This window comes from Arachis ipaensis, chromosome B04 (assembly GCF_000816755.2).
Source record: "Arachis ipaensis cultivar K30076 chromosome B04, Araip1.1, whole genome shotgun sequence".
Classification (NCBI taxonomy): domain Eukaryota; kingdom Viridiplantae; phylum Streptophyta; class Magnoliopsida; order Fabales; family Fabaceae; genus Arachis; species Arachis ipaensis.
Window position 1 is genome coordinate 40848861 of NC_029788.2, and position 13847 is coordinate 40862707.

General features: G+C 36.5%; 1 protein-coding gene across 1 annotated transcript; it reads left to right on the forward strand.

Moving 5' to 3' along the window:
* Positions 1407 to 12750, forward strand: LOC107636403 (40S ribosomal protein S17-3-like). The gene is made up of 3 exons (XM_021120170.1): positions 1407 to 1605; positions 3107 to 3187; positions 12405 to 12750. The coding sequence occupies exons 1-3, from the start codon at positions 1419 to 1421 to the stop codon at positions 12569 to 12571; spliced, it is 435 nt and encodes a 144-aa protein (XP_020975829.1). The 5' UTR covers positions 1407 to 1418; the 3' UTR covers positions 12572 to 12750.

Below are 13847 nucleotides of genomic sequence, written 5' to 3' on the forward strand. Positions count from 1 at the left end.
TCTGAGCTCCTTCTGCAAGCCCATAGTAGAAGATGTCTAACTGAACCCACTCTGAAAACATTTCAGAGGGACATTTTCGTAGCATCTCTCTGTATCTCTCCCAGACATCATAAAGAGATTCATTATCTCCTTGTTTAAAGCCTTGGATATCCAGCCTTAGCTGTGTCATCCTTTTTGGAGGGAAATATTGATTCAGGAATTTTTCTGTCAGCTGTTTCCATGTCTTTATGCTGGCCTTAGGTTGGTTATTTAACCACCTCTTAGCTTGATCTTTTACAGCAAATGGAAACAGTAATAGTCTGTAGACATCCTTATCTATTTTCACTTGGTGTGTGCTGGGGCTGAGATTTAAGCAAGTCACGTGCAGAGGCCATTTGTGGAGTTGAACGCCAGTTTTTGTGCCAGTTTGGGCGTTCAACTCCAGCTTTTGATCCTTTTCTGGCGCTGGACGCCAGAATTGGGCAGAGAACTGGCGTTGAATGCCAGTTTACGTCGTCTATCCTTGTGCAAAGTATGGATTATTATATATTGCTGGAAAGCCCTGGATGTCTACTTTCCAACGCAATTAAAATCATGCCATTTAGAGTTATGTAGCTCCAGAAAATCTACTTTGAGTGCAGGGAGGTCAGAATCCAACAGCATCAGCAGTCCTTTTTCAACCTGAAGCAGATTTTTGCTCAGCTCCTTCAATTTCAGCCAGAAAAATACCTGAAATTACAGAAAAACACACAACTCATAGTAAAGTCCAGAAATATGAATTTTTCCTAAAAACTAATGAAAATAGACTAAAAACTAACTAGAACATACTCAAAACTATATGAAATTAACCCCAAAAAGCGTATAAAATATCCGCTCATCAGTCATCATACACAATTAATATTTTGTGTTATTAGTGATGGATCATGGCTATTCTTATGTGGAATTTAAGTATTGTAAACCTTAATATTTTGTGTTATTAGTCATTATAAGACTACAAGTTAATGTTTTATGTTTAGAATGCATAAGACTTTACACTAATGTGTAGTATTGTGTTATTTGTATTGATTTAAATATTTGGTATTATTAAACAATATTAGTATTGATTGTGGTTATGCTTTAAATTTGAAGAAGGGTTGGTTCTTGTTATATTTTTCAAAGTGAATTTTACCATGTCAAATAATGGATGGAGTCTTGGAAATTTGGATACTTTTACATGCTAACTTACAAGAAGATATCAATGTAATGTAATGTTAACGGCCCAGTTTTCACCCGGTATAATTGTGGCCCAAAAGTGTGTTGGTTTCATCGGGTATAGGGTCGGGTCTAATAAATAGACTCTGTGTATATTTCAGGTCGGGTCTGGGTCACATCAAATCCGGCTTCATCCGGCCCATGTGCACCCCTAGTTGCCGCTCCCACACTGAGAGAGAAGAGAGAGAATGGGGCACGTGAGAACTAAGACGGTGAAGAAATCTTCATGCCAAGTCATCGAGAGGTACTACTCTTGCATCACCCTTGAATTCCACACCACCAAGAAGGTTCTAGAAGAAGTCACACTCATCCCTTCCAAGAGGCTCCGCAACAAGATCGCAGGCTTCTCCACTCACTTCATGAAGCGAATCCAGAAGGGACTTACGTGGCGGAAATTGGCGGATTAAGAAATTAATATAAGAGATACGTTGCAAGTACAGTTCTTAACCAACAAAAATCCGCTTATCAATTTAGAAGGGTTGTCACAAAAATTAGAATTAAAATACTGGGAGTATGAATCCCAAGTCGTCTCCCAACGAGTTACAGAAAGGTGTGCTATTTTATTAATCAGATGTTTTCAAAAATGGTTTTTAGTTTGATAACAGGAAATTAAATCAAAGAATTTATGTAATTTAAATAAAAATCTTGACCGGGAGTAGATTAGTCGGAGGTCGTATCCTTGTTGGAGTTCTCCCAAGATTAATCGATAATTGAAGGTTGTTCTGCTTAGTTATCCTTTACCAGGTAGAGGAAAGTCAAGCAAGTTAGAAGTCTATTTTTATTCACAAGTTCTAAGCCTCTCCCTTGGGAAGGATCAGTGTCAGTAATTAGAGGGCGATCCAACAATAAACCCAATTACAATTTTACTTTTGAGCATTCCAACTCAAGGTTCTCCTTTCAATCAACTCCCAATCAAGTTATGGAACTACTCGCTCATTATGAATGAAAACTTCACAAAATAAGAAAGGGAAATAAAGAAAGACATGATAAATAATAATCAAAAGGATCAATTAAAAATAAAAATAGTTCTTGTATTAATAAATTCTAAAAATAATCCAATAGTAACTCTAAATAAATTAAGGATATGAAAGAGTAAGTGACAAGTAAGGAAACAAACTAGAATGATGAAGTCTTGGCGGAGGTAATAACTCTTCTCAATATCCCAATCCAAAAAGCAATAAAAACAAAATTTTAAGAACTATGAATGTGTAGAGAGAAAACCTAGAGGAGGAGTAAAGTCAGATCTCAAACTAAAAATTATGCGGAATGAATCTCTCTTCTCGTCTCTGCATGTGTCCCTGGCTCTAATCTGCTTTTCTGGACCGAAAACTAGGTCAAAACATGGCCCAAAATCGCCCCCAGCGAATTCTGCATATTCTGCAGATCACGCACGTCACGCGATCGCGTCATCCACGCATTCGCGTTATCCAGCGTTTTGCCTTGCCACGCGTGCGCGTCATCCACGCATTCGTGTCACTTGTGCAGTTTCCAATCCATGCGTTCGCGTCAGGCACGCGAGCGCGTCACTGCAATTTTCTCTATTTCGCGCGGTCGCGTGAGCCGTGCGTCCGCGTCGCTTCTCGCTGGTCATCTCCTTAATTTCTTATGTTCCTTCCATTTTTGCAAGCCTCCTCTCCAATTTCCAAGTCATTCATGCCCTATAAAGCCTGAAACACTTAACACACAGATCACGGCATCGAATGGAATAAAGGAGAATTAAAATACATAATTAAAAGTCTCTAAGAAGCAAGTTTTCAACCATGGAGTAATTTTTGGAAGGAGTTGTAAATACATGCTAATCATATGAATAAGTGGATAAATATTTGATAAAACCACACAATTAAACACAATATAGACCATAAAATAATGGTTTATCAGGGACCGGTCAGAGGCATCTCCCTCAAGCTTCAAGAAGAGGAGAGGGAGCATCGCATGGACTTCGTTCCTGATGTGTCTGCTGATAAACCCCATTTTTAGGGTTTATCCTATGCTTAATCTAGTGGATTTTATTCATTATTCTCACACTTATTCATACAATTCACATGTTTTACGTTTTTCTTCCTGATTTTGTGCTATGATTGAAAACATGCTTCTTTGACCTTATATTTGCTAATATTAATCCTCTCTTATTACCATTCGATGTCGTGATATGTGAGTTAAGTAATTTCAGGGATTACAGGGCAGGAATGGCTTGGAGGATGGAAAGAAAGCATGCAAAAGTGAAAGGAATACAAGAAGTTGAAGAAATTGCTAAGTTGTCCAGCCTGACCTCTTCGTACTAATTCAACCATAACTTGAGCTACATAGGTCCAAATGAGGCGGTTCCAGTTGCATTGGAAAGCTAACATGCGAGGCTTCGCAACGATATATAATTTCCCATATCTGCCTGATGAACCCCATATTTAGGGTTTATCTTGTGTTGAATTTAGAGAGTTTTGTCAACCTTTCTCCCATTTATCCAATGAAATAGCATGATTTTGTAAATTCTCCTTTAATTGTGCTTAAGAGTGAAAACATGCTTTTTAAGTCCTTAATTGTTTAATATTAACTTACCTTTGATTCCATTAGATGCCTTGATATGTTTGTTAAGTGATTTCATATTTAGGAGGCAAAGAATGGATCAAGGGAATGAAGGAAAAGCATGTAAAAATGGAGAACTCATGAAGAAATGAAGGAATCGCAAAAACTGTCAAGCCGACCTCTTCGCACTTAAATGACCATAACTTGAGTTACAGAGGTCCAAATGATGTGGTTCCAGTTGCGTTGGAAAGCTAACATCTGGGACTTCGAAATGATATAATATTTTCCATAGTTTCTATATGTATGGTGACGCGTACGCACACTGTACACGCATTCATCGTTGCTGCCATATGATCCACTTAAAGCAATACGTGGCCAGCGAATTCTAAAGCCTTGTGGGCCCAATCCAACTCATTTCTAATGCTATTTGACCTAAGGATTGAAGAGGGATGAGACATCTAGTCATTAGTTTAGTTTTATTTTAGTTTTATCATGCTTTTAGTTAGTTTCTAGAGAGAGAAGCTCTTTCTTCTCTCTAGAATTAGGAGTAGGTTAGATCTAGATTAGGAATTCTTAGATCTATGTTTAATTCTGTAATCCTTTACTTTTATGTTCATGCACTTTTGTTTCTTCTATTTTCATTTCAATGCAATTTATGTTTTCATGTTCCTTTATTGTTCATTTGATTTGTTGTTGTTTGATTTCTTGCAATTGAGTAGTGTAGATTTACTTTCCTTGCACTTTTTACTATGCTTTCCTTTTATGCCTTCCAAGTATTTAATAAAATGCTTGGTTGGATTTTAGTATAGATTTTGTTCCTCTTGGCCTAGGTAGAGTAATTAGTGACGCTTGAGTTATCTAATTCCTTTGTTGATTGATAATTAGAAGTTGCTAATTGATTTGGATAACACTAAAGCTAGTCTTTCCCTTGGGAGTAGACTAGGACTTGTGGAATCAAGTTGATTCATCCACTTGACTTTCCTCCATGGTTAGAGGTTAACTAAGTGGTAGCAATGGATAATTTGTGGTCACAATTGAGGAGGATAACTAGGATAGGACTTCTAGTTCTCATACCTTGCCAAGAACTTTGTTAGTTGTTAGTTTATTTTTTATTGCCATTTACATTTCATGTCTCTATTCAAAAACCCCAAAACATACCTCATAACCAATAACAAGGCACTTTATTTCAATTCCTAGGGAGAACGACTCGAGGTTTCAATACTTCGGTTTATAGATTTTAGGGGTTTATACTTGTGACAAACAAATTTTTGTATGAAAGAATTATTGTTGGTTTAGAAACTATACTTTACAACGAGATTTTATTTGTGAAATTCTAAACCACACAAAAGTCTAATCATCACTGCCCCGAAGATAGGCGACAGCACGTGTGGATCAAGCGCACACATGACCTGGAGAAAATTCAATCCATGCGTACGCGTGGATGACGCGTACGCATGACTTTGCCGCGTGCTGGACGTATCAGAAATCGCTCGGGGTGATTTCTGGGCTATTTTGACCCAGTTTTTTACCTAGAAAATACAAATTAGAGGCTATAAAGTGGGGGAATCAATTCATTCATAAAGAGAACATTCATAATTCACAATTTTAGGTTTTTAGATGTAGTTTCTAGAGAGAGAGGCTCTCTCCTCTCTCTTAGGTTTTAGGATTTAGGATTTCTCTTAATTTTAGGATTGCTTCTTCATTCCAGGTTCAATATTCCTTTAATTTATGTTCTCTTCTACTTTTATTTATTCTATTACTTTAGTTTGTTTATTTTCCCAATTTGATTTATGAATTTCATGTTAGAATTGATTTTCTTTATTTAATGCAATTTGAGGTATTTCAGAGTTATGATTGCCTTCTTCTATTTAGGATATAAATAATTTGGATTTTTCCCCTTTTGGCTATGGTTGAGTAATTGGTGACACTTGAATTGTCAAACTCAGCTGTTGATTGAAAATTGGAAATTGCTGATTGATTTGGATCCCTCTAAAGCAATTTTTTCCATAGGAGTTGACTAGGACTTGAGGAATCAAATTGATTAGTCCACTTGACTTTTCTTTATTTAGTATGGGTTAACTAAGTGGGAGCAATAACAATTCTCTTCACACCTGATAAGGATAACTAGGATGGGATTTCCAGTTCTCATACCTTGCCAAGAGTTTTTATAGTTAGTTTGTTTCCATTGCCATTTACTATTGTTGCTTCTTATCTTAAAAAAACCCAAAAAGATAATTTTTCCATAACCAATAATAAATCATACTTCCCTACAATTTTTTGAGAGACGACCCGAGGTTTAAATACTTCAGTTATAAACTTTATTGGGTTTTGTTACTTGTGACAACCAAGTTTTTGTGTGAAGGGATTCTTTGTTGGTTTAGAAACTATTCTAGCAATGAGAACTTATTTATTTGCAAAATTCTTTACTAGTAGAAATCCGTTCATTAAAATGGCGCCCTTGCCAGGGAATTGCAAACGTGTGCTTTATTATTGGTTATTGTAAATATTTGCTTTTTCGTTTCTTTGTTAGTGTTTCTAGTTTTAGGAGTTTATTTTCATTAATTTCTATTAGTTTTTATTTCTTTTGCTACTATGAATTCTCACCCCTCTGGCTTTAAGTTTGGTTCCAATGTTGTTGTAAGGAATGGAAGCTATAATAAGAACAGGCATCAAGGTTGGAAGAATCAAAGATGGGAGGAGCCACAAGGGTTTGATCAACCCTCTTGGCAACAACCCCCTCCAATGCGCTATAACCAACAACCATTCTGTGATGCATACCAAGACAATAGTTATGGTGGACCCTTTCGTGACAAACCACCTCCACCAAATTACTATGGTCAAGATCCATTCCAAGGAGCGTACCAAGATGATGAATATGGTGGACCCCCTTGTAGTTACTAACAAGCCCCACCATATGCTTATGAACCCCCTCCTCAACATAACTCTGAACCACCATACTCACAAGCACCTTTACACCATTTACCTCCATATGACCCCAACCCTTATCCACCATACCAACCACCCTATGAACCGTATGAACCAAACATAGAGCCACCCCAATTCCAACCCAATTACTCCCAAGAACCACTACCTCCATATACACCATGTCCATATCCATCAATCCAAGAGCACTATGATCCTATTTATGATAGCCGAGTGCAACAAGAATCACAGGATCGTCTCAAGGAAATAGTGGATCAATTTTATGCAACCCTTCATCAACTGGAGCAAGCAATAAATCAATTAGCTTCCCAACGTTCGGACACTCAAGGAACCCCCATGGCTTCATGTGGAGAATCTAATAAAGAACGTAGCATGAAGGAGACACTAGAAACTCCGGTGGACAGTAAGGAGCATGACTTTGTATTGGAACAAGTGGAGGAAGCCGGAATTATCGAAGAAGAAGAATTGGTTAAAGACTTAGGAGATGCGGAATGTCCATGGGAGAGCCCAGTCATAGAGCCCCCTTTTAAGGAGTTTGAATTTGATATTGAGGAGGGTGTACAACCTCCAAGGCATATCATGGTTGAAGACTTTGAAGGGGATGATCAAGAGATGGATTCAATCATTGATGAATTCTTATCTACATTTGAATCCTCTCCCATTGGACTTGACATGGAGATTAAAGAAGAAGAAGCACAACCTCCCATGCCCTTAGTGAACAATGAAGAAGAGATCGAATTAGAAGAAAGCTACCAAGAGGAAGAGGTTGAAACTGAAGAAGCTTGCAAAGAGGTGGAAGTTGTCAAGGAAGAGCTCAAGGGAATGGAGCTGGAAAACACCTTGCCAAAGTTGTTGGAGACCTCTCCCCCAAAGCCATCACCATCTGTTCCTTCATTCAAGTGGGTAAATCTCTCATCTCTAAACATAATTAGCCCACCTGAATATGCTTTGCTTGAGACGGATGGGCAACTTAGAGCTTTTTGTGGCTATAAGAGTAAGAGGGAGATGGTTAGTGGTAAGAGTTGTAATACAAGGTTCAATATGGTTGCATGCTCCAAATTGAAGTATAAGAGCTGGTATAATTCTCAATTGAATGGGTCTAGGAAATTGTTTGGATGTCTCCGTGAGAATTCCAATTGTTCACCACCCAAGTGGAAAAATGATGATCAATAAGAAGATGGGTGCAAAAGCAAGGTTTGGGACCCCGGAATTCATTTTAGCAATCAACACTCTTGGGGCCTTGTCACTTGCTTTAACTTGCTTGAAGGATTTATGCAACTAGTGTGGGATCCCAGAGGATATTGGAATTGCAAACATTGGTGGGGATTCCTGGATGAGTTCAAGCACAAGCCACCATAACAGGGAGCTCATCAAATGTCCAACTTAAGGACTATAACTAAAAGTGTTGGGTGGGAGACAACCCACCATGGTATAATCGTTTCTTTTTATTTTTAATCTTATTTTATTTTATTTTTACTAGTGTTCATTCATAATTTCTGCATATTCACCTGCATTCTGCATTTTGCATTCTGCATACACATAAAAAAAGAGAGAAAGAGAAAAACGTGGCAGAAAGTTGTGTGGGAGTAATGCAAAAAGTGTGCCAATCGCACAAGCATCACCACGCGCACGCGTCCCTCACGCGTGCATGTCATTTTGAACATTTGGCACTTCACGTGTGCACGTCACCCATGCGTACGCGTGACCTTGCAAAATCGACATAAACAAGGTTTGGGCAGAGAGTTGAGATGCCTTGATGCTGGAATAGTGCTAGGAGCACGAGCAAAATTATGCGTGCGCGTCCCATATGCGAACGCGTCATTTTCCCTTCCAGGCCATCCACGCGTGTGCGTCCCTCACGCGCACGCGTCGGTTCAATTTTTGGCAAATATGCGAATTGAACAGAGAGTTGTGCATGCGCGAGGCTGCTCTCACGCCAATAGCACAATTTATTTCACGCGTACGCGTCCCCCACGCGTACGAGTCACTTGAAAACAGCACAACTCACACGAATGCGTGATGCACGCATCCGCGTCACATGCAACGCACAGTTTCACTAGATCTGCACCAGAATTCTTATCTTTTCTCCCCTAATCCTAATTCTTTCTTCTCCCTTCTTATTCTTTCTTTTTCCTTTCTTACTTCCTTCTTCTTCATTTCTTTGACTTTCCCTCCTTATTCTCTTTCATTCTATTTTACTTAATCTAATTGTATATTTTCGTTCATTACATTTTAACTGTATACATGTTTTTATTTTCTTTTCTATGTTTATTATTTTTCTATTGGTGTTAAATGTCCTTATTCTACTGTTGCATTTCTCTTGCTTTCTTTTGGTGCTTCGTGACTTGTTTCCATCGTTGGGTAATATTATTTATAGGTCAATGCTAATTTTTTTATGATACTTGTATTCCATTTACATTGACATGAACCTATATTGTCTTTCATTACCCACACTCTCTCCCCTATTATTGTACTTTTTTGCACTATTGATATGCCATTTGCTTCTATTGCTTTCTCACTTGCATGTTGTAGCTACCATGTAATTGAGACTCTCATCATTTGGCATTAACCCAACCATATTTTAAATTGTTTCCTATCTTTGTTTTTGGGTTACTTTTCTTCTTTTTCCTCTTCTTTCAGGATGGCCACCGAGGAAGGGAAACAGAAAATGTTTACATGGGGCAACAGACAAGTACATCTGCACAATCATTGGAGAAAAGCGTCAGTTGGAGCCACCCATCCACTTGCACATCTTAGCATGCACCGAGGACGGTGCAATCTTTAAGTGTGGGAAGGTCGATACCGACTTCCGTGGGTTAGTTATTTTCTTCTCAACACCAATGTTTTATTTTCTTTGTTTGTTCATTGTTGCATTTGCATGTTTGATTGCATATTTGTTTGATTTTGTGCATATTTTACCACCACTTGGTTAAAGTAATATTTTCTTTATCAAGAAACTTTTTATAACATTTCACTAATTTGAATTAAATTTTTTGAAAAACTTGTTTGAAGAAATTTTAATTTGGAACATGGTTTTAGAGCTCGAACACACAAAACCAGTGAGATTTTGAGCCTACTTGATTGGTTGCATCTTATCAACCAATATTTTATTTTTTTGGTGTGTGTTGTTCTCTCTAAAATTGTGATCTTTGTCTTGCTTGATTCTATATTTCCATTGTTTAATGTATGCATGAACTTATGTGATTGAGGCCTTGTTTCACTAAGCTTACATACCCATATGACCTTAATCTTTCATTATCCTTTCCAAACCAATTTGAGCCTATTTTACCCCTTTTATTATTTACTTTAGCACATCATTAACTCTAAGAAGAAAACAATAATGTCCTTAATTTGAATCCTTGGTTAGCTTAGACTAGTGAGAGTGCTTATGATTTAAGTGTGGGGAAATTGGGTTTGGAAAAATTTGGTTTGAAAATCGAGTATGTTAGAATTTTCTGAAAATGTGAAAGAATATTGAGAATATGTTCATGCATTCAATACCTTAATCATATGCCTTGAGAAAAGAAAAAGAAAGAAAAATTATGAAAAAAAAAAGAGAGAAAAGAAAAGAAAAGAAAAAAGAGCAAACAACAAAAAGGGGACAAAATGCCCCAAAGTAAATAGTGAAAGCAATGCATATGAGTTTTACTCAAATTCGGATGCATGAATATGTGGAAAACATAATTAATGGGTAGTTAGGCTTTATATTATGATTACATGGATTGTCCTAAGTTAGGTGAGAAGTTTAGGTTAATTAAGGATTCGAATTTTAGTCCACTTAACCAAATACAATCCTACCTTGACCCTAACCCCATTACAACCCTTAAAAGACCTCTTGATATGTGTATTTGTGCATTAAATTGATGTTGATTGGTAGAAGAAGAGAAAGTCTTAGAAAGCAAGATTAGTAGAGAACCGAGAGAATCGAACCTTAAACACTTGAGTAATTAGAGTGTATACACTTCCAGTGAGGGTTCGATGCTCGATTCTTTGTTCCTGGCTCTCATGAGCTATTTTCTTCTGCAAGTCTACTTGTACTTCATTTTTATGATTTGAATTAGTGAAATCAAGTTCATATTTGTTCTTGAAGGATTTGTTTACTTTTAACCAAGTAGGTAGAAACATTTTGCATGTAGTTGCATTTACATAGATAGGTTGCATTTCATACTCTCTACCATTCCTCTTCACTCTTTTAGTTCTCTTGAGCTTAGCATGAGGACATGCTAATGTTTAAGTGTGGGGAGGTTGATAAACTCCATTTTTAGGGTTTATCCTGTGCTTAATCTAGTGAATTTTATCATTATTCTCACACTTATTCTTACAATTCACATGTTTTACGTTTTCCTTCCTAATTTTGTGCTATGATTGAAAACATGCTTCTTTGACCGTATATTTACTAATATTAATCCTCTTTTATTACCATTCGATGCCGTGATATGTACGTTAAGTGATTTCAGGGATTACAGGCAGGAATGGCTTGGAGGATGGAAAGGAAGCACGCAAAAGTGGAAGGAATACAAGAAGTTGAAGAAATTGCTAAGTTGTCCAGCCTGACCTCTTCATAGTAATTCGACCATAACTTGAGCTACAGAAGTCCAAATGAGGCGGTTCTAGTTGTGTTGGAAAGCTAACATCTGAGACTTCACAATGATATATAATTTGCCATAGCTTCCTTCAAGATAAGTGACACGCACGCATGGACAACGCGTACGCTTGACTTTGCCACGTGCTGGACGTATCAGAAATCGCTGGGGGCGATTTCTGGGCTATTTTTGACCCAGTTTTTGGCCCAAAAAATACATATTAGAGGCTATAAAGTGGGGAAATCAATTCATTCATAAAGAGAACATTCATAATTCACAATTTTAGGTTTTTAGATGTAGTTTCTAGAGAGAGAGGCTCTCTCCTCTCTCTTAGGTTTTAGGATTTAGGATTTCTCTTAATTTTAGAATTGCTTCTTCATTCCAGGTTCAATGTTCCTTTAATTTATGTTCTCTTCTACTTTTATTTATTCTATTTCTTTAGTTTATTTATTTTTCCAATTTGATTTATGAATTCCATGTTAGAATTGATTTTCTTTATTTAATATAATTTGAGGTATTTCAGAGTTATGATTGCTTTCTTCTATTTAGGATATAAATTATTTGGATTTTTTCCCTTTTGGCTATGGTTGAGTAATTGGTGACACTTGAGTTGTGAAATTCAGCTGTTGATTGAAAATTGGAAATTGCTGATTGATTTGGATCCCTCTAAAGCTAGTCTTTCCATAGGAGTTGACTAGGACTTGAGGAATCAAATTGATTAGTCCACTTGACTTTCCTTTATTTAGTAAGGGTTAACTAAGTGGGAACAATAACAATTCTCATCACACCTGATAAGGATAACTTGGATGGAATTTCCAGTTCTCATACCTTACCAAGAATTTTTATAGTTAGTTTGTTTCTATTGCCATTTACTATTGTTGCTTCTTATCTTAGAAAAACCCAAAAAGATATTTTTTCCATAACCAATAATAAATCATACTTCCCTGCAATTCCTTGAGAGACGACCCGAGGTTTAAATACTTCGGTTATAAATTTTATTGGATTTTGTTACTTGTGACAACCAAGTTTTTGTATGAAGGGATTCTTTGTTGGTTTAGAAACTATACTAGCAACGAGAACTTATTTATTTGCAAGATTCTTTACTAGCAGAAATCCGTTCGTCATCCACCATTGACATTCAGCATATCGAGGTTGATAAGGAAACTATCGACATGCTTCAATCTCTAGGTATGTCTGACATCCCTGGAATCACTCAGGTCAATCCTGCTCCTGTTCAGCAGATTCTGTTTGGCCACCCTGGCGCTGGATTCAGCGGTGCTCAGCAGAGGTACTGAGAAACAGAATTTTTCAATGTTTTGGTATCCTCTTATCGATATTAGGGTTCTTAATTTGGGTGAAAAGTAATGTGTTTTGCTTGAACCGTTTTGGTTTTTGTTTTTTTATTATTGTCCTTTGAAATTAATACGGTGGTGGTGACTGGTGACTTGTTAGTTAAATTCTGCGATTTGTTTTTTTATATTTGATGATTATGATTTTGTTATGTGGCATTTGATTCGAGAAATTTTTCATATTTACGCGTAATAGTAGTTTAGATTTGTTATGAACTTATAATTAGAGGCAATATATTGGTGATATTGTGATCAAACTAAAATATATACGATTAGATTTTGTTACTTGAATTTGTAGAAGCTTCACAAGTTTTGTGGGGTGTGTTATGCTTGAAACTTATAATTGGTGGATGTTGAGATGCCAAACTGTTTGCTTCAAAGTATATATTTTTGTTTAAACCACGAGAGGGTTATTCTTTGTGACGTTTTGCTGGAAACTTAGTGGAATCATAATAGGTTGAGTTATACCATTAATCGCGGTTGTGATTAATTCGTTCATAAATGATATGGATTCAAAGTAGCTGCACAGTTCGAACTAATACTCCATACTTTCGTTAGAAGTCTGAACTCGATTTCAAAGAAAAAGTAATCATGTTTTGTCAATCAAACGAGATGACTTACACCCTAATACCCTATAAATCATCATATAATTCATCATAATTAACAAAAGCTAATCTGTACATCAATGTGATTTCACGTGATAGCAAAATTTGGTAATTAAAATCCAATCTTTTGCGTTTGCCATAAGTTTTTTTAAGATGTTATTAGGATAGCAAATGTAATGACCTTCACTGTTTTTATTTTAGAAAAAAAATCATTTGTATTAATGAATTTTGCAAATACTTATAAAAGTACTCATTAAATAAGAAAATTAACATTATATCTATGAAAGATGAATTTTGTGTGATAAAAATACTAAAATTTTAATTTTTTGTTAACTTTTTAATAAAATTCTTAAATTATTCTCACCCTTTATTTTCAACTTCAATTTCATGCCTTTTTTGTTTTTTCCAAAATTCCAAACTTTTAATATGAATTCCTAATAAACACTATTACTACTTTCTCTCTCCATCAACCACTATCCACTACTGCGGCCACCTGTCATCGCCACTACCACGACCACCACCTTTCACACTCATTATCGCCCTATGCTATCCTTTCAAACCCTCACATCTTATACTACCCTCACCCTTGATACCATCATAGAGTTGTCCCCTTCTTA

Bases quoted from the DNA above. Each gene is read 5' to 3' on its own strand.
- LOC107636403 (XM_021120170.1), top strand. From the start codon at position 1,419: ATGGGGCACGTGAGAACTAAGACGGTGAAGAAATCTTCATGCCAAGTC. The intron at 1,606-3,106 runs AGGGACTTACGT...TAATGGTTTATC, and splicing joins CTTCATGAAGCGAATCCAGA to AGGGACCGGTCAGAGGCATC. The intron at 3,188-12,404 runs CTGATAAACCCC...GTTCGTCATCCA, and splicing joins CTTCGTTCCTGATGTGTCTG to CCATTGACATTCAGCATATC.